Below are 19,559 nucleotides of genomic sequence, written 5' to 3'. Positions count from 1 at the left end.
AAATATAATAATAATAATAACAACAATAATAACAATAATAACAATAATAATAATAATAATAATAATAATAATAATAATAATAATAATAATAATAATAGGCTAAATACTGTTAATTTAAAAACTTTAATAAGCAAATCCTTTGGTGGCCTTTTTTAAACAATGAAATTAATTTAGAAAAACACATAAATAATAAATAATCATCATCCTCTATTTAAATTATCTGAGTGGAAAGCTTCAAACAGCCTCTTCACCATGACTACTGTTAAAATGACACTGATCATGATGTCTCTGAATTTGTCGGTACAAAACTTTGGAGTAAGTTAGCCTAAAATAATCAGAAGTGACACATGCGCTTTCATTTCGAATTTATCAATTAATATCAATATTTTATTAGAGTGATCGACACTCAAATGAGTAGCGTGTAAATATGGATATATCGATACCACAGAATCGATACGCCCACCACTAGTCCACCTGAGGCCACGTACACAAACTCCAAGGTATTCATCTTTACAGTAAAATTAAACCTGGCACAAAAAAAAAAGTCAGTTTTGGTCTGAATAACTCATGGCTTTACTCACACAAACACTGTTCAGGGGGTGTTTTTTGCTCTTATAACTTAATAGTTCTCTTAGGGATATGGTTAACTTCACTGATAGGCAGGCACACTGTAGTAACTAGAAAGTAGGCTTAAGGCCTGCCTCAATTTCCCCTTTGTGCCTCCTGCTTGCGTGGGTGATCGATAGACAGGCGACCACCAGCTTCAAAACTGTAGTCCATGGTGACCCACTTCTCACAACCTCACGAGAACTACCTTACATCGAGAGGTCTAATACAAATTCACATGTGTAATGCTCATTGTCATGTCAGTATTTTAATGACCCAAAATACACAATTATAATGAAATTACACAAACCCAAACTCTAAGTTATGTTGTACATCTAGGTCTATGTAGGCTATGTCATGGCACTGTGGGTAGACATGATTACAGTCCCTTTTTAAGGCTCAAATTGAACAGCATCCAGAAACTTTGCAAAAAGTGCTATAAAAGGCTTCACATGCTTTTCTGAAGTGACATTATAGGATCACTTCCCACATAGTCAAGATGTTTTATACTTACCCCATGGCTATGCTTTATGTATAGAAGGGCCATAGGCGGACCCTGAAGCATCCATGGTCTGAATTTCCTGTGGATTCATTTCCTCTCTTATCTTTATTTTACTTAGTGACACCATACCACATACTTTTTAAATCTTTTTTGAAATGTAAAGCTAATGTATAATTACTCATATTTAATTTCAGTGCACAGAGATAGCTGTCTCATATAAAACATGTTACATTGATTTAATTATTGCGTGATTTTTCATAAAAACAACTTTCAAAAGAAACTGAGACTCAGAAATCAAACAAATACGAATGTCACATCACTTCTTATAATGTAAAAATAAAAGTCATTTAGATACATTCATACATGGCCCTTGTTTTAAATGCACTTCTTAATGCCACTAAGCAGGTTTGTAGGAACTTATTCTCGTATGTGTGGATATCAAACATAGGCTGATATCACAGTTCATTGAAGGACTGAAATGTCTGTGTTCAATTTGCTCATAAGGCACAACGCTGACTTGATCTCACTTGAGTTTTCACAGTGCTCCAGACAGATAGTTGAGTTTGTCTGAGGAATAAACACCACAGGCAGTTGAGTCTGAACTGAGGGGGGGAGCAGAGGGGCCGGTCAGTCCTGTCAACTCAAACCTCGGCCCAGGGTCTGAGGAAAGACAATCAGAGCCGAGTGAAGGTGCTGGAGTGCCTCCTTGACCTCCCAAAGGTTCAACCTGGAGAGAGAAATGGACCAATATAAAGTTAATAATGTTTGTGTTGGTGAAACAGGCCCTAAATAGCAAGCATTTAGAAAGTTTTTATGTACCTCAGGCTGCAGGCTGTTCATCACTGTGTCGTAGTCCTGTACAGTAAAAGATGAGTATCAGTCAGGGGTGATTGAAAAGAAGGATGAAAAGCAGTATTACTGCTGAATCCATACTGACCATACTAATAAACCAAATTAGGGATCAAAGTTATACCACAGTCCCACACCTCTCCTACATCCCCTTGCAACTCTCAAAGTCCACCCACAGGAGGTGTGCCTCATAGTTTGAAAACTTAAGTTTTACACCTACTGGTGGCTCAAAGGAGTAAGCTGCAGTGTCTCCATAAGCACCCAGAGGCACTGGCTGGTAAGAGTGACTCTGGCCTGAAGATTGGTTCTGATTCTGCAATTGGAGCAAGGATATTGAATCCATAATGGCAACACATTATAAAAACACTTAGCCTGATTGCCTTCTTGAGGATGAACTTACGTGGTAATACACAGGAAGTGCTGTTTCAGTCTGATGAGCAGCCTGGGCATTATCAGAAGACCTCCATTTCTCAAAGCATTTCCACGCACAGCAGAAGCAGATAACAGTTAAAGAAATGTATCCAACAACAATGCCAAAAATAAGCAATGCAGAAAGAGGAGCTTTAGGAGACGTCGGAGCTGTAAGGGCAGGAGAAATGAGAGGAAGTGGAATTATGATTAGATTACCAGTAAATCTCTCATCTTACTTTTTCTTGCTGTGAGTAAAATAACTTGTGTCGCTCACCAGGCTGTACCTCCAGCAGCACTATCAGACCTAGGTTGTTTTGTGGGTCTTTGAATGTATAGGTGCCAGAGTCTCTGGTTTCCAAAAGAGTAATCTGCATGCCATCATGTAACAGATGAACTCTCCCATTAAATGCCCTGGCCTCTGGGTTACTCTCTGTGACCACAATGCCTGCATTTACCAGGTTTATGTATTTCCTCTCTTCCTCGAGTTTAACATCTACAGTCCAGGCTGAATCTGCTGAAGGATATCTGATGATGAGCACCTCACCCACATACTTTTCATTTCTTAGAATTTTCCCTGGAAGTAGTAAAGAGATAATTGTATAACAACAACATTTAACAGATATATAACAGTCTAAAGATAATATGTAGCATTGATTAAGATCCTGTAATCACCTTCTACTTTGATCAGCGTCCTGGACAGCAGCTTTCTGTCTTTTCCCCTGAAAAAGTAGTAACCACTGTCTTCCTGGGTGACACTGATTATCTCCCAAGAATCACCCCTAACTTGTCCTCTGCCTCCCTGACTGGTCTGAGGGTCTGAGCTGTTCCACAGGACTTTTGGCAGAATATCACTGAGATGGGGCGCAAACTCCAGGAATTCAGCCTGCCGTGGAATGTTATAGTAGTAGCTTTCTCCATAAGACTTGTTGACAGAGTCTGTACAAACTGAAAAAAGTCATACCAGGAAAAAAAACAGGGTGAAGTTTTCAGTAGAAATGAATTTATCAAAGATCAATACCCATTTTCTGGGTGAATAGAGCCTTTTAATACCCAGTACAGCTTAATGTTCTCACCTGTAACATCCAGTCCAAATGCATCAAATATAAAGTCATGAATGAAAGAGACAGAAAAAGTTCCATTATCTTCTTCTGTCAAATCAGTCAAATAAATAGAATTTGTGGAAATTTTAAGACGTGGGTCCTTTGCCTGTATATGTCAAAAAGCAAACAAGACCATTGATTAATTTCAAGTTCGGATTCCTCTATTTCAAATCTGTTTTGCTCTAAACGGGCGCTGAACGTTGTCAAACTTCAGATCTTTCCATGCAAGAATCTCATTCTAACAAGAAGTATATTTGAAATGATAGCACAAGATGCCACTCACCACACCATTATCCAAAACTAGTGTCCTGGATCCTCCTTTGCTTGGAGTGAAGTACAACTTTCCAGTGAAAGCAGGGGGAGTATACAACAATGGAAAGGCATACCTTCCGCCACGGCACACCTCTTTACGAGGAGTAGAGACAGATGAACCTTCAAAGGGAAAGATACTCATGAAGAGGCATGTCAACACAGCAATCAAAAGGGTAGGATAGAGTGAAGCATGACATTACATTCAACCCTGCCATGTTTTTGAGACACTTTACTACAACCCTAAATTATAAGATTTGAGATGCTATGTAAAATGTTGATAAAAACAAATGGTTTGCCAATATTCAAACACTGTTATTTAATAAAAAACAGTACAAATACAACAAACACAATTTAAAAACTAAAAGATTTTACTGGTTTTTTTTTATGAAAAATGTTTGCTAATTCTAATGTGATGCCAACAACACATTCCACCTTGAGAAACATCTCCCAACTAATTAGGTTAATTCTCAACAGCTTAGCTACATGGCTGGGTATAAAAAGGGGCATGCCAGAGAGGCGAGGGCTGTTTTCGAAACCACCTGCTACAAACTACGAATGTAGTATGCAGTACGTACTGCATGGCCAGGCTGATAGCGAAACTACTTATTTAATAGCATCCACTTATAATTTAAAAAGTAAAGAAGTGGTTTATAGTGAATTGAACATTTTTTAATGACGTGAACATACATTACTTATTCTTTTAACAACACCCTGTAAACGTTTGAAGACCCATGAGACCTTTTTTCTGGAATTTTGAAAGTCGAAAGTTGTCTCGTTCACGTTAGAAAATTTTAGCTATTCAATACTTTGGGTTCTCCTTTGTCTTATTTTCATGTCATGATGCGCCAGATGTTTTCAATAGTTGATAATTCAGGCCAAGCAGGCCAATTTAGTACCTGGACTCTTCCAGTAAAGAGCCAGGCTGTTATACAATCATAATGAAGTTTGGCATCTTCTTTCTGTATTATGCATGGTCTTACATGAAAAAGGTAAAAGGCGAAATTTGTTGCACCAGAACCTGTATATATCATTCAGCATTAGTGGTGCTTCCCCAGATGTGCAAGCTACCCAAGCTAAGAGTTTAAAAAACAACATTTTTTTATGGTCAGTATTTTCCTTTTCAAGACAAAATATAATTCTAGGATAATGCTTAAGACACAGTGGCGGTTCTAGACCAATTTTATTGGGGGGTCCTGGCTGGGGCCAAGGGTGTTGTCAGAGGGACACATTCAACCCTGGCAAAAGAGACTGAGAAGGGCCTGGGCCGGCTGATCAGTGCATCCCTATATACTAGACATATATACTACTGTGTACTATATCAAAATGCAGACTGACAGCAGCTGTTTGGCTGTTAACACTCAACATGGGTCCCTTAGCGCTCTAAGCTTTTTTTATTGTATGATATTTGTTTGGTGTTGAGAGGGGGCCACAGGGGGGTCCAGGTCCAGTTTTACAGGGGCACTGGCCCCTGTTGGCCCCTCCCCAGAACCACCACTGTTAAGAGAGTTAGTGTCTTGAAGAGAAACATATCCAAACATAATATTTTTATATATTAACGGTCAAAAAAAAAAATTAGAAAGAGACTAAAATTCGTTATTACATAGGCTATGTACAGTACCGGTCAAAAGTTTTAAAACACCCCAATTTTTCCACTTTTTTATTGAAATCCAAGCAGTTCACGTCCATTGAATAGCTTTAAATGGTACAAAGGTAAGTGGTGAATTGCCAGAGGTAACAAAAAAAAAAGGTAAGATCACCCAAACTGAAAATAGGATGTACATTTCAGAATTATACAAAAAAGGCCTTTTTTTCAGGGAACAAAAAATGGGTTGCTGTTCTGCAGAAATTTAGGTTAGTCAAGCCTTTAAAGTTGGTGCTACCAATTCTTACAGGTGTCCCAACTGTCCTTGATTACTTCCAAATCCCACTGTCTGCATAAAATTAGTCTTGGAACACACTGCGGTACCATACCCTCTTGAGCAATATGTGAACAGTCTTGTACTCTAGAAAGTAATGTGTTGCTTATTAAATGGCAAGAAAAAGGTGATAAGGTGGCTACTTCGATGAGCCAAAAGTTAAGACTACATTTTGGTTTATTAGTTGATTCCATGATTTATTTTTTTAATTCAATTGTTTATTTGTTTGATGTTTTCATTTCAGAGCACAATAGGACATTGAATTGCATAAAACTTGAAAAATTGGGGTGTTCTAAAACTTTTGACCGGTAGTGAATATTACATTATTATGCACATTTGTCATCATTGTCATCCCTGAATCCTTAGCACTGCAGCTGGACGGGTAGAGGACGTGCTTCAGGTGTGATGCAGAACAGAGCTAATATAAACACACACACAGAATGCGAGATGACACGCAGAGAAGCGCTGAAAACAGACGTGAAAATGTGCTCATTATATTAGGCTATAGCTTTGTGCAACAGTTAGAAAATAAAATCTTGTCCCCCTATGTTTCGCAACAATCTTCTTCCACTTCCTCTTCATTCAAATTGACCCCAGCTGCGTTTAAGTCACCAAATCTCCATCACTCGCTTAACAAGTAAAATATCATCACATTCCGTGGCTGATTCATTGACATTAAAGTTGACAGTGGAACTTTAATGTTACACTGTTTCAATCGTTGTTTGTTCTCCGGAGTGTGTCTTTAAGATATATCCACATCCACAGCGAGACATGCTTCACAAGTGACACACTTTGATTTTACACGTTGTATAGTGGTTACATCGGCCTATGTCACCTATATCATATCTGCATTGTACTATTTTTAAGTAGCTGCATGCGTTTTACTCACCGAGTAAGACACAGAGAATAGTCAAGCTCGACAGTAACATGTCCTGCAGAGAGAGCTGAGTGTGTGATCCACACAGCACTTTCACAGTCATCTACAGCTCTAACGTTGCTTTAAACCAGGAAACATTAGGGCTAAATTTAATGTTCTATACAGAAGGACTTAAAGTGAACTAATATCAGGTTGTCAAATAACTGCAAAGTCCCACTCTTCAACAATACGCTGTGTTTGAGTGGTCACAGTAAAACGAAACTGGGCGAGGTTTCTTGGGGCGTGGATTGTGCCCAATATGGTGTATAATATGAGCGGTGGATTATGGGCAAGCCATTTACTAATGGTGGTGGCCAACTGACAGGCATCCCAAAGGCATCCATAGCAAGTGGCAAGTGGTAAGAACTACTGCGGTTCTTCAGTGCCCGTGAAGAATAGGATAAGATAAGATAAGATAAGATAAGATAAGATAAGATAAGATAAGATAAGATAAGGTAAGATAAGATAAGATAAGATAAGGTAAGGTAAGGCAAGATAAGATAAGATAAGGTAAGGCAAGATAAGATAAGGTAAGATAAGATAAGGTAAGATAAGATAAGATAAGATAAGATAAGATAAGATAAGGTAAGGCAAGATAAGATAAGATAAGGTAAGGCAAGATAAGATAAGGTAAGGTAAGATAAGGTAAGATAAGATAAGATAAGGTAAGATAAGGTAAGATAAGATAAGATAAGATAAGATAAGGTAAGGTGAGATAAGATTATGTAAGATAAGGTAAGGTAAGATAAGGTAAGGTAAGATAAGGTAAGATAAGATAACATAACATAACATAAGATAAGGTTAGATAAGATTATGTAAGATAAGGTAAGATAAGATAAGATAATGTAAGGTAAGATAAGTTAATGTAAAGTAAGGTAAGATAAGATAAGGTAAGATAAGATAAGATAAGGTAAGGTAAGGTAAGGTAAGGTAAGATAAGGTAAGATAAGGTAAGGTAAGATAAGATAAGATATTACTCTATTGATCCCCCGGGGGGGAAATTCAGTTGTTACAGCAACCCAGACAGAAGTATAATCAAGAAGAAGTTTCAATAAGTAAAATAAAATAAAATAACATAAGTAAAAATAAAAATGGATAATTAAAACTAGAATACAATTTAGATATATACAATGTTACAATGGAATTTAGATTAAATAGCAGTAATTACAGGCAGTATTAAAAATGTTTCAGTAGTGACAGGTTGACATGGTGTGATTATGGTTGGTAATGACAGATTAAGCAATACATAAAAATAAATATGGGTATGTAATATGACCGTGAGTTGTAGTAAACAATAATAATGTAATATAATAATAATAAAATAATGTAATATGATATAGTATAATATATAATAGAATAGGCATTACGGTGAGAGGAACAACAGATTTTATATTGTCAAAATAAGAACAATTTGAAATATTGTAATGGTTGCTGCCCAATTGAAAATGACATTAAAACCCCACAGCCCTGGTCAAAAGACTTGTGTAAAATCACTGGTTGACTGACTGGCTCGATATCAGAACAATCTAGTGTGAATTTTTAAAAGCCTCCTGAAATATAAAAATGTGCAACAATCCTGGTAATCATTTATTTGACATTAAAAATAAATCGTAATTTCCACTGTAACATTTTGGACTCAGACTGATGAGAGAACACTTCAAAATGTGATGTGTTCCTATATCTGATGTGGGTTTTTTAAAATAAAAGCAATTCCGAGATAATTATCTGGACAATTCAGAAAGACAGAACAGATTTAGTTTAATTCAGATTTTTTTTCTCATAATTCTGAGATAAATACCTTGTTAATTCAGAAGAACAGAGTTTTTTTTTCCTCGTGTGAATGCAATACGCTACCGTAGAACATGGAGTATATACAGTACATCAAAATAACACACACAATTACACAATCTCACCTGCACACACACACATTTTAAATGTGTTTATACTGGTATAGCATATAGGTATAATAACACAGAGTAGGGCTTAACAGGTCACCTAATCTTACTTTCAATGCAAAGATAGTTGTTTCACATCTAAAGAATGTTACACTGTTTTGTTGACAGAGTGGTTTCACAAAGCCAACAGAGGAGCCTACAATAGAAACATGAGCTTTTACAAGACCTAGAAAAAACATATACAAAGATAAAAAGTTTAGAAATAAAATAGACAAATATCATATATATCACTTCTCATCTTGACAGTAAAAGGCACTTAGATACAATGCTTATAAATAAAGGTACATGCGTCATATTATTTTATACAAATGTATAACTAAAAGTAAAGCTGATATCAGTAGTACCTGTTTTTTCAGGTGAATTCAGGGTGTAATCAGGGAAAGAGTCCAGCTATTCAGTTTGTCCTTGAAGGAGAGAAATGTAAGGGAGGTATGCTTTTAAATAGGCATGAGTCAGGTCACTTAAAGGGTGGTAGTGATTGGGAGTTGCAGGTAGACTTGGGAGGAAAACTTATAGTGTCACAGGAGATTGTTTCCACTAATCTGAGGCCTGACATAGTTGTGGAGAGTTTATTATATAGAACTAACAGTGGCTTGGGAGGACTCACTGGAGGTGGGGTGTAAATATTTAGAAACAGACTCTTCTTGCTTTGTGTTGGGTGGTGGCAGCTGCTAGGGGCCAGCTAGAGTAGGTAGTATGGGTGTTGTCACTACCTGGAGCTTGCATATACGCAGTCTGGGTCTGTTGAGTGTGGCAATGCTGTATGGGTTGGGTTATTAAATTGGGGTGTTCTGCTAGTGATTATGAAGGACAGCGGGAGTGGCAATGATGGGGGTTGCTCTTGGATGCTAGAGCTGTTTGGCCTCTCCAAGGTGTTGTGGGCCCAACTAATCCAAACATCAGCGAAGGGAGGAGCCCACTTGCTAACCCCAGTGATGTGCTGGCTCTCGCTGCCCATCTGTCCTTTCAATCTCCGGCTTTCCGGGACATGAGGAGCCATGGGGTAGGCTATTAAATGTATCAGTAAAGTACATAGTGGGGTGGGTTTCTTCACTGAGCACTGATTCTTTCTTTCAGCACAAGTATCTTGTGTTTATCTCAAATTCCCAGAGCCTTAAGGCTACAGTAATTTTAGTTCAGTCAGACAACTCACGTTTACTTAATAAGTTTATTGCAGCATACAGTATTGTGTTTGGCGTGTGGGCTCCGAATTTCATTACTCCTCGTAGATTATTTAAATGCAGACATTAGGAGCAATGAGAGAGGACTAACCCCCCCGGAGCCCGCAGGTGGAAGCCGGGGAGGAGGTGGGGACAAACTTCACACAGCACTGAGCAGAACAGCAGGAGCACTGCAAGCAGAGGCAGAGACAGGAGGCTTGCCGTTTAAATAGACCGCCGAATGGGGATGTTGAGATCAGCTGATGGAGAGGTGGTGACGTGTCAGTATGATGAGCGCGGCTCGAGTTGTCTGCCTGAACTAGCTTGCAGGCAGCGCTCCATTTTAAGTCACCAAATCTCCATCACTCGCTTAACAAGTTCAGTTTCAACTTCTTTTACAGACTCCTTTCTCTGTTTTTCTATTTTCTGTACCCTTTTCTGGTATGATGGGGGGTGAGAGCTAGCATGGAGGGGGGTAGTTTGAGGATGTCAGAGTTAATTGTTAAGCCTCCCTGAGGATTTCGTGTCCCTTCACAGCCTCCCTATGAAGGGAGGAGCACACTTAATAACCCTGCTGATGCACTAGCTCTTGATACTCAATATATCCCAATCTTTTGTTATGTTTGGGTTGTGGGGGACATTGGGGGCCTTGTGGTATAGGTTACATAGCTTATGCCTAAATATTGGGATTAGGGCACAATGGGATGGGTTTCTTCACAGAGCTCTTATCCTTTTTATTAAAGCATGAGCACCTTAGGTTTGTTTCAGATCATCTTTGACAGACATTTAAATACATTCTCAACATTTAGTCAACACATTTTAATAATCAAATAATACAGATATTAATAACAGATGTTAATAAAAACTACAGTATAGAGTTTAACAGAGTGAACTTGAGTTTGTTTTTACCTGAGAACATTTTTTTTAAAATTGCTGCCATAACTTTTCAAGTTTGGATTGATAGACTTAAAAAAAACTATGTTCTAGTGTCAATCTTCACTTTTTTGCTCTGAACAACTTTATCAAAATGTGTTTAAAAAGGTAATACTTAAGTAGCATTAAACTTTTATCCCACTACACTTTGTTTAGGTATTTATATATTGAAGAGAGTCCCAACTTCACCCAATAAAACATTTGGTCGACCTAGTGTTACTGATGTCTTTAACAGCCAGTCCACATGATCCTTCTTAATGCAAACCTGGACTTATTTCCTATATCATACATAGGCTGATATCACAGTCCATTGAAGGACTGAAATGTCTGTTCCAATTGCTTACAAGGCACAACACTGACTTGATCTCACTTGAGTTTTCACAGTGCTCCAGACAGATAGTTGAGTTTGTCTGAGGTATAAACACCACAGGCAGTTGAGTCTGAACTGAGGGGGGGGGGGGGGTGCAGATGAGCCGGCCAGTCCTTTCAGCTCAAACCTCGGCCCAGGGTCCAAGGTAAGACAATCAGAGCCAAGCGTAGGTGCTGGAGTGCCTCCTTGACCTCCCAAAGGTTCAACCTGGAGAGAGAAATGGACCAATATAAGGTTAATAATGTTTGTGTTGATGAAACAGGCCCTAAATAGCAAGCATTTAGAGAGAGTTTTTATGTACCTCAGGCTGCAGGCTGTTCTTCACTGTGTCGTAGTCCTGTACAGTAAAAGATGAGTATCAGTTAGGGGTGATTGAAAAGAAGGATGAAAAGCAGTATTACTGCTGAATCCATACTGACCATACTAATAAACCAAATTAGGGATCAAAGTTATACCACAGTCCCACACCTCTCCTACATCCCCTTGCAACTCTCAAAGTCCACCCACAGGAGGTGTGCCTCATAGTTTGAAAACTTAAAGCTGGGGTTGGTAATCAGATTTAGATACACTTTTTGTTATACTGGTTAAAATAATCATTATGTCCTGATGGAATTCAATACATAATGTGTTCTTAAAAAAGAGCCCCTCTCGCTCGACCTCGGGCCTGTCCCCTCTGACCCGATGAGGTGCTTTGCTCAGGACTGTAGTCCGGATCAGAGTCTAAAAAACTCTCACCCCGGGGGCTCTGACAAGCAGAAGAACGAATGACATTCAGTAAGTCCTACAGAAAATGTATATGTCTCGTAGCGTCTGTCCGGACGCTGTAGGGATTACGAGCCGATTCGTGAACACGTTGATCTTTAATAACCGGTCACTGTCGGCCGTGATCACGACAACCAACAAAGCAACAATCAATGTTTGAATGAATGAAGAACTTCTCTTGTCTCTCCTCTTTCCCTTTCACACTCTCTACACCTCTCCTGATGCCTTCACTGACTGTCAACACTGTAGGAATTAAGAGGATCTACACTGAACACGTTCAACAAACAGTAGAGCTGTTACAGTATTATATGTGTTATAACTTTTCTCCTGATATCGTGTCACCGGTACAACTGGATAATGCTAGAATGACAGTTGTCAGTACTAACAGCAGCCATGTTTGTTTGTGTTTTTAACTTTCACTATGATAATGTTATTGTGAGGACCGGTTTTGAATCAGTCACCATCATATGGTCGCAAGTCAGCGGCGCTCGTGCATGTGAGCGGGGGGGCGTCGTTTTGGAGGAGCTCTGAGGGAGGAGGGGTTAGACGTTAGTCCTGAGGAAATGCTACATTCAAATTCATGCTAGTTTTCCGAGACTGCCAACCCCAGCTTTAAGTTTTACACCTACTGGTGGCTCAAAGGAGTAAGCTGCAGTGTCTCCATAAGCTTCAACCTCTTGATAACATTGATACTGACCAAAACGAACAATGTGATGATTGTCAGGCAAGCTGCAGAGATCTAAGGAGTGTCTTATTGCACATTTTCTTAGATGAGTTAATGATAATGATGTATTTTAAAGTGTCAATATGATCACATTTGACTAGAGACTGAGAGAGAGACACTGCAGGTATTTCTCAAAAATCCCCGTCCCACCTGTGTTGATTACTCTGTGTGTATTTATTTTCCCTTAGGATCACCTCTCTTGATCAATTAATTTGAGTTTTGTTTGTGACTTTTTCTGCATCTCCCAGTGTTCTTAATGATCTCTAGTGTTTCTTGTGAATCTCAGTTGAACTTAGGACTTTGTTGCAGACATCTTTTTAAGATCTGCAATTTGGGTCCTCCATCTCTGTTTTTAAAAAAACGTGAAAAATACCTCCATAAGAGTTGTTTTTTCGTAGTTTGCATACCTACATTGTACATCCCATACTTCTCCTACATCCCCTTGCAACTTTCAAAGTCCTCCCTAAGGAAGTGTGCCTCATAGTTGGACAACTTTAGTTCTACACCTACTGGTGGCTCAGAGGAGGAAGCTGCAGTGACTCTAGGAACACCACGATTTCTTGGCTGGGAGGAGTGATTTGGAGCATGTGCAACAGAGTAACCCGGGCCTGAAGATCGGTTCTGATCCTGCAATTGGAACAAGGATATTGACTTCATAATAGCAACACATATTACAAACACTTCGTCTTATTGCCTCCTTGAAGATGTTCTTACGTGGTAACGCACAGGATGTGCTGTTTCAGTCTGAGGAGCAGCCTGGGCAATATTAGAAGAGCTCTTTTTCCCACAGCATTTCTTCACACAGCAGAAGCAGGTAACCATCGTAAAGAAAATCCCAATGACAACACAAACAATAAAAAACGTAGAAGGAGATGCTGTAAGGGCAGGAGAAATTAGTAGAAGTGGAATTATGATTAGATTACCAGTAAATCTCTTGTCTAACTTTTTTCTTGCTGTGAGTAAAATAACTTGTGTTGCTCACCAGGCTGTACCTCCAGCAGCACTGTTAGACCTAGGTTGTTTTGTGGGTCTTTGAGTGTATAGGTGCCAGAGTCTCTGGTTTCCGAAAGAGTAATCTGTACGCCATCATGTAACAGATGAACTCTCCCATTAAATGCCCTGGCCTCTGGGTTACTCTCTGTGACCACAATGCCTGCATTTACCAGGTTTATGAATTCCGTCTCTTTCTTGAGTTTAACATCTACAGTCCAGGCTAAATCTGCTGAAGGATATCTGATGATGAGCACCTCACCCACATACTTTTCATTTCTTAGAATTTTCCCTGGAAGTAGTAAAGAGATAATTGTATAACAACAACATTTAACAGATATACAACAGTCTAAAGATAATAAGCAGCATTGATTAAGATCCTGTAATCACCTTGTACTGTCATCAGCGTCCTGGACAGCAGTCTTTTCCCCTGAAATCGTAGTAACCACTGTCTTCCTGGGTGGCACTGATTATCTCCCAAGAATCACCCCTAACTTGTCCTCTGCCTCCCAGACTGGTCTGAGGGTCTGAGCTGTTCCACAGGACTTTTGGCAGAGTATCACTGAGATGGGGTGCAAAGTCCAGGAATTCAGCCTGCCGAGGAATTTTACAGTAGTAGCTTTCTCCATAAGTCTTGGTGACAGAGTCAGTACATACTGTAAAAAAAAAAAAGTAATAGCAGGAAAAAAAAATAGTGAGGTGAACTTTTAGTTGGTTAGTTTAATGAGCCCATTAAATACCAAGTACAGTGCAATGTTCTCACCTGAAACAGTCAGTGTGATTACATCATATGCTAATGGGTAATCATGACCATAAGATATGGAAAAAACTCCATTATCTTCTTCTGTCAAATCAGTCAAATAAATAGAGGCTTTGGAAACTTGAAGCCGAGGTACCTTTCCCTGAATATGTCAGAAACAAAACAAAAAACATCGATTCAATACAAGTTTGGATTCCTCTCTTTCAAATTTGTTTTGCACTAAACAGGTGCTGAACTTTGTCAAACTTCAGATCTTTCTATTTAGGAATCTCCTTATAATTAAAAGTACAGTTGAAATGATAGCTGCTCACCACACTCCCATCCAAAATTAGGGTCCTGGGTCCCCCTTTGCTCGGAGTGAAGTATATCTGGTCCTTGAAAGCAGGGGAAGTATATGAATATGGAAAGAGATACCTTTTCCCAACGCACCCCTTACTTGTAATAAGAGTAACTGATGAACCTTCAAACGGAAAAATACACATGAAGAGGCATGTCAACACAGCAATCGAAAATGTTAAAAAGTTGTACAACTGAACCCACTCGGAAAATGGAGATAATGAGGCAATTTAGAGCTGGTATAAAGTTCAATAGCTCCTGCCACCAAGGTTGAGATGAAAATATACTAGCATGCAAATTAGTGCAAAACACAAAGCACAGCTGAGGTTGATGACAATGTAATTTAAGTATTAAACATTCAACCCTGCCAAGTATTTGAGAGACTTTACAACAACCGTAATTCTGTAAGATTTGGGCTGCTGTGTAAAATGTTGATAAAAACAGAAGGTTTGCAAATCATTAAAACCCTATATTCAATTAGAAGAATGCAAAGACAATGTCATATCAGAAAACAAATTTACATTTGTTTTTCTGTTGTTTGTCTGTTCTGCTTTGTCTTTTGTTTTATTCTATTTGTATTTTATTTTATTTTTATTTTATTGTATTATCATTATTTGTGTGTCTTTATTTGAATGTTTGTAAAAACGAATACATTTCAAATCATAATTTTTTTTTTTCTTAAATACACATTTCGCACCATTGTCATGAGTCGTATGAGTAGGCTCCCTCTTTCTCCGGATAAATTAAAAGTATAATTCTGCAGCTAAATAGCTTATTGTATAGGGAAAGCTTCAGACGCAGGACGGAGCAGACACAAACACACACAAACACACGCACACACACAGATGCGCAGAGAAGCGGAGCAAACAAACGAAATGTGTTAAACTCTGGGTCTGAAAATTAATTCATTACAGAGTTTCCTTTTGTGAAACCGTTAGAAAATAAAATCTCATTAGGTAGTTAATTAATTGATTAGTTTCTCTAAAATGACGCGCTCTTCCTCCCCTTCCTCTAAAACTACTCTCTCTCTTTCTTTTTGCTTGCAACCGCCTTCAGTAGACTATTTATTTTTTAATACCTATTTTTAACCTTCGATCGGACCCTTTCGATGCTTTCGATTGGGAAAATTAAATAATCATCTGACTCTGACGCTGACTCATTGCAGGAAACATCCACATCACACGCCCTGTTTGGGTTGGTCGCTGCCTATGGTCGCAGCACATGTGAAATGTGTAACTGAGTGGAGAGAAAGTCTCGATGTGATAGAGAGCGAGACATGCTGCAAAAGCGAGAGATGTTTGATGTTACACTAAGTACAGTACAGTGATAACATCGGCCTGGCTAGTCTGGCTTATGTCAAGTTAAAAGTCACCTGGGTTATATCTGCATTGCACTCTTCTATGAAGCTGTATGTATTACTCACCGAATAAGACGCAGAGAATGGTCATGCTCAACAGGAACATGTCCTGCAGAGAAAGCAGAGTTTGTAATCCAAACAGCAACAGCTCTAGTGTCGCTTTAAACCAGGAAACATTAAATTGAATATTGTACACAGCACTTTAAATCAGTTTGTCAACTCACTGCAAAGGAATTCTACTCAACAGTACGTTTGCATCTGTGTTTGAGTGGTCTCAGTAAAACGAAACTGGGCGGGGTTTACTGGGGCGTGGAAATGTGTGTGTGCGCGGGGGTTAAGATGTTCTTTGAATATTACATTCCAAACCTTATCTGTTACTTACAGGCACTATGGGGAGTTTTTAACCAGCTGAGAAACAGACTGGAACCGACACTCATGCCTCTTTGACCTTCAAAAGCAAACAAGACTATGAACAACAACACTGATACCTTCTGAGGGGGTAGGTGTCAGACCACATGCTTGACATTTGGCTTTAAAAACACCCTTTTTTGGGCTGTTTTTATGGCAAATAATCACATTGAGTGATAAATCTGGCTTTTAAAAGACATTAGGGTGAGTTTTTGTTGAAAACACTACTTTTGCATATACAGAACAAGAGATAAGAGGTATCACTTTGTCCACAAGGGGGCGCCAAAATTGTTATAAATCTAAAGTTCCTCACAGCAACTTTAAAGAATAGTATCACATCATCTGAATGTTAAAGACCAAATGTTCTTCTTTCATTGATAGCCTAGTTAACAAAAAATGATGTTCTTTGAATATAACACTCAAAACCTTGTCTTGAAACATAATCAGAACTTGGAATGTTAGCCAATGTGGTGGGAACATTCCCTGCTAGCTGGGATGTCCTGCAGAGGGCGAGCAGAAGTTTTTATTTACACAACATTGTAACAGGTATTATAGCCTACCGTGCTGGAACTGTAAACAGTATTCATAATAAACACAAACTTACACTATAGGTTGTCAACTCACTGTAGAATGGAGTTCTTAGTAATGACTGACTTTGATAAACTAGTCGAAGACAGAGAACTTGCTGGTCAAGCTTTCCCTGACACTCCCGGCGTCACAACTGCGTCACATTTGCGCAAAATACGCATACACCATCTGACCATGGGGCGCCGTTTGTAAAGTTGTGCACACCGAAAATAACGAGAGGCACCCTACTGCAGGCAAGATGGCGCCGCCACAACATCCACACCGGAAGTCCACACCGGAAGTCCATACCGGAAGTCCATACCGGAAGTCCATACCGGAAGTCCATACCGGAAGTCCATACCGGAAGTCCATACCGGAAGTCCATACCGGAAGTCCATACCGGAAGTCCATACCGGAAGTGATTCTTTAACCCCCTCTCTACCCAATGCCGGATGCTTCGAACTGGAAGTTTCTTCTTCGTGTAGCGTATTGATTGCATTAGTCTGTCGCTGCTAAATCAATTAGCAGAAAGCTAATTGTGATAGAGAGAGTGAGTGAGAGAGATCCCGCTGTGTATGAAGAACAGAATAATGTAGAGTGTTAGTGTGTGTGGGGGGAGGGGATGAGAAGGAAAAGACTGTAAGTAAGAGGGAAAATACACTCAAGCTGTACACAGAGATCTATATTCACCACAAAAACAACAGAGGCTCCCCAGAAATGTGTACTGTACATCTATCATCAGTGGCTGACAGTGGTGCCTCAAGTTGAAATATTTTAGTCCTAATATTTTATGTTGATTTGGAGTTTGTAATAGCAAAAGTGCATTGTTCTTTTTCAAGTACAACATTATCAATACAAAAGGGTTAAGACATCATACATATAACATTAAAAGAACATAAAATAAAGTATAATTCTACATTTCAAGTAGGGGTTGGATGGAAAGAAACAGTAGCTATGTATACATTTGCAGTTTTTCTAGTCATTCTAATTGAAGGTTCCAACTTCAATGTTTTCATGGACGCCAAATAAAGTGATCTTGTTAAGACATTGGTGTACATGCATCAAGCATTCAATCTGAATAAAACTGTTTGACAAGCTCAGTGTGTTTACGCCCATCTAATGTCTCAAAATAGAAGGAGAAACCATTCCCTCCGTTTGTTCTTGTGGTTAATGAACACCCCTGTCACTGTGTCATTGTAACGTGTTACAAATTATGTTAAAAAAGAAACAGTCACCACACACCTCTACATTTTCCTCCTCCACTCGCCCCTGCACCATAGATAACATTCTGCTCTTCTCTCGTGACTGTGGATCTACTCTGGATCTGTATTTCATTCATTCATTAATCTATACATGTGATCACATAGGCAGACAGCATGCAAGGTAATTTGGAACAAACACTACAGCAAACTGTACTGAGGTACAGTCAGGCTAACACAACATAAAATAGCATATGACCCAGACAAAACAAGAGAGGCATATGCAGATGTCATCACGGCAGCATCATAATCAGCTTTAAGTATTTCAACACACACTCGGAACAAAAGGCTGTGCATGGCTGAGACGTTAACACTATAACTTAGTGATTCGTGCAGGCTTCTAAGTAACTTCTCAAAACAGTAAATTCTCAACAGCCTATACACTTTTGGAGTCAATCAACTAGTCAATAATACTGATACGATTAAAATGTAAGTGCAAAAAAGTTCATAGAATTACGCGTAAACCTACCTGTTTTTGAAGGCTTTTATTTTGCGTTCACGTTCCTGTTTTTCAAGGCTTTTATTTTTGTAACTTTCGGTATGGACTTCCGGTGTGGGTGTTATTGCAACGTTTTTAGCTTTGTAACTTCCGGTATGGACTTCCGGTATGGACTTCCGGTGTGGATGTTGTGGCGGCGCCATCTTGCCTGCAGTAGGGTACTCTTGAAAATAACAGCAACATTTCTCCACATTTAGCTCCAAAACATCATAAAAATGTAGAGTGCATTTTTTAAAAGTTACTTTTTTGTCACATTTATAGGAATATTTTTGATCTTCTTCACATTTCATTTTGTTGTGAAAAATATATTAAGTTAGAATCATTGTTAAATCCAAATGCTAAATATAAATCTAAATATTAAATATAAATATAAATGTTATATATATAAATCTAAATGTTAAATATAAATCTAAACGTTAAATTTAAATGTAAATCTAAATGTTAAATATAAATCTAAATGTTAAATATAAATCTAAATGCTAAATATAAATCTAAATGTTAAATCTAAATGTTAAATGTTAAATCTAAATGTTAAATGTTAAATCTAAATGTTAAATGTTAAATCTAAATGTTAAATGTTGCTCTGCGATCCTAAATATTTAGCTAATATGCAGATTCAAACTGCCGACTAGCGGAAATAACAAAATAAAAGCTTCAAAAAGAGATACAGGCTTAGCAATAGCAACTTAGCTTGTCCGTACCATAGACTGGGTCAGTTCTGTCTCTGAGCGTTGATAAATCTCCCTATGGCCTCCAAAACTGCCTATCCAGCATTTGTACAGCGGGCAGTCCGGCTTTTATTTTGGTATTTCCACTAGGCGGCAGTGTGAATCTGCTTATCAGCTAAATATTTGGGATTGCAGAGCA

At 38.6% G+C, this 19,559-nt stretch overlaps 2 protein-coding genes across 2 annotated transcripts; both read right to left on the bottom strand.

The window, feature by feature from the left end:
• Positions 1-858: 858 nt before the first annotated feature.
• LOC117818093 lies at positions 859-19,433 on the bottom strand. The gene is made up of 11 exons (XM_034690960.1): positions 19,394-19,433; positions 16,026-16,068; positions 14,578-14,726; positions 14,270-14,408; positions 13,937-14,162; positions 3,041-3,087; positions 2,643-2,942; positions 2,358-2,536; positions 2,178-2,270; positions 1,928-1,963; positions 859-1,835 (listed from the first exon to the last, which is right to left on the bottom strand). The coding sequence occupies exons 1-11, from the start codon at positions 19,394-19,396 to the stop codon at positions 1,644-1,646; spliced, it is 1,407 nt and encodes a 468-aa protein (XP_034546851.1). The 5' UTR covers positions 19,397-19,433; the 3' UTR covers positions 859-1,643.
• LOC117818094 lies at positions 9,987-14,011 on the bottom strand. Its single transcript, XM_034690961.1, has 6 exons — positions 13,897-14,011; positions 13,499-13,798; positions 13,231-13,391; positions 13,027-13,143; positions 11,332-11,367; positions 9,987-11,237 (listed from the first exon to the last, which is right to left on the bottom strand). The coding sequence occupies exons 1-6, from the start codon at positions 13,907-13,909 to the stop codon at positions 11,001-11,003; spliced, it is 864 nt and encodes a 287-aa protein (XP_034546852.1). The 5' UTR covers positions 13,910-14,011; the 3' UTR covers positions 9,987-11,000.
• Positions 19,434-19,559: the final 126 nt, after the last annotated feature.

This window comes from Notolabrus celidotus, chromosome 8 (genome assembly GCF_009762535.1).
Source record: "Notolabrus celidotus isolate fNotCel1 chromosome 8, fNotCel1.pri, whole genome shotgun sequence".
In the NCBI taxonomy this organism is placed as follows: Eukaryota; Metazoa; Chordata; class Actinopteri; order Labriformes; family Labridae; genus Notolabrus; species Notolabrus celidotus.
This window is presented reverse-complemented; position numbering and strand designations above follow the sequence as displayed.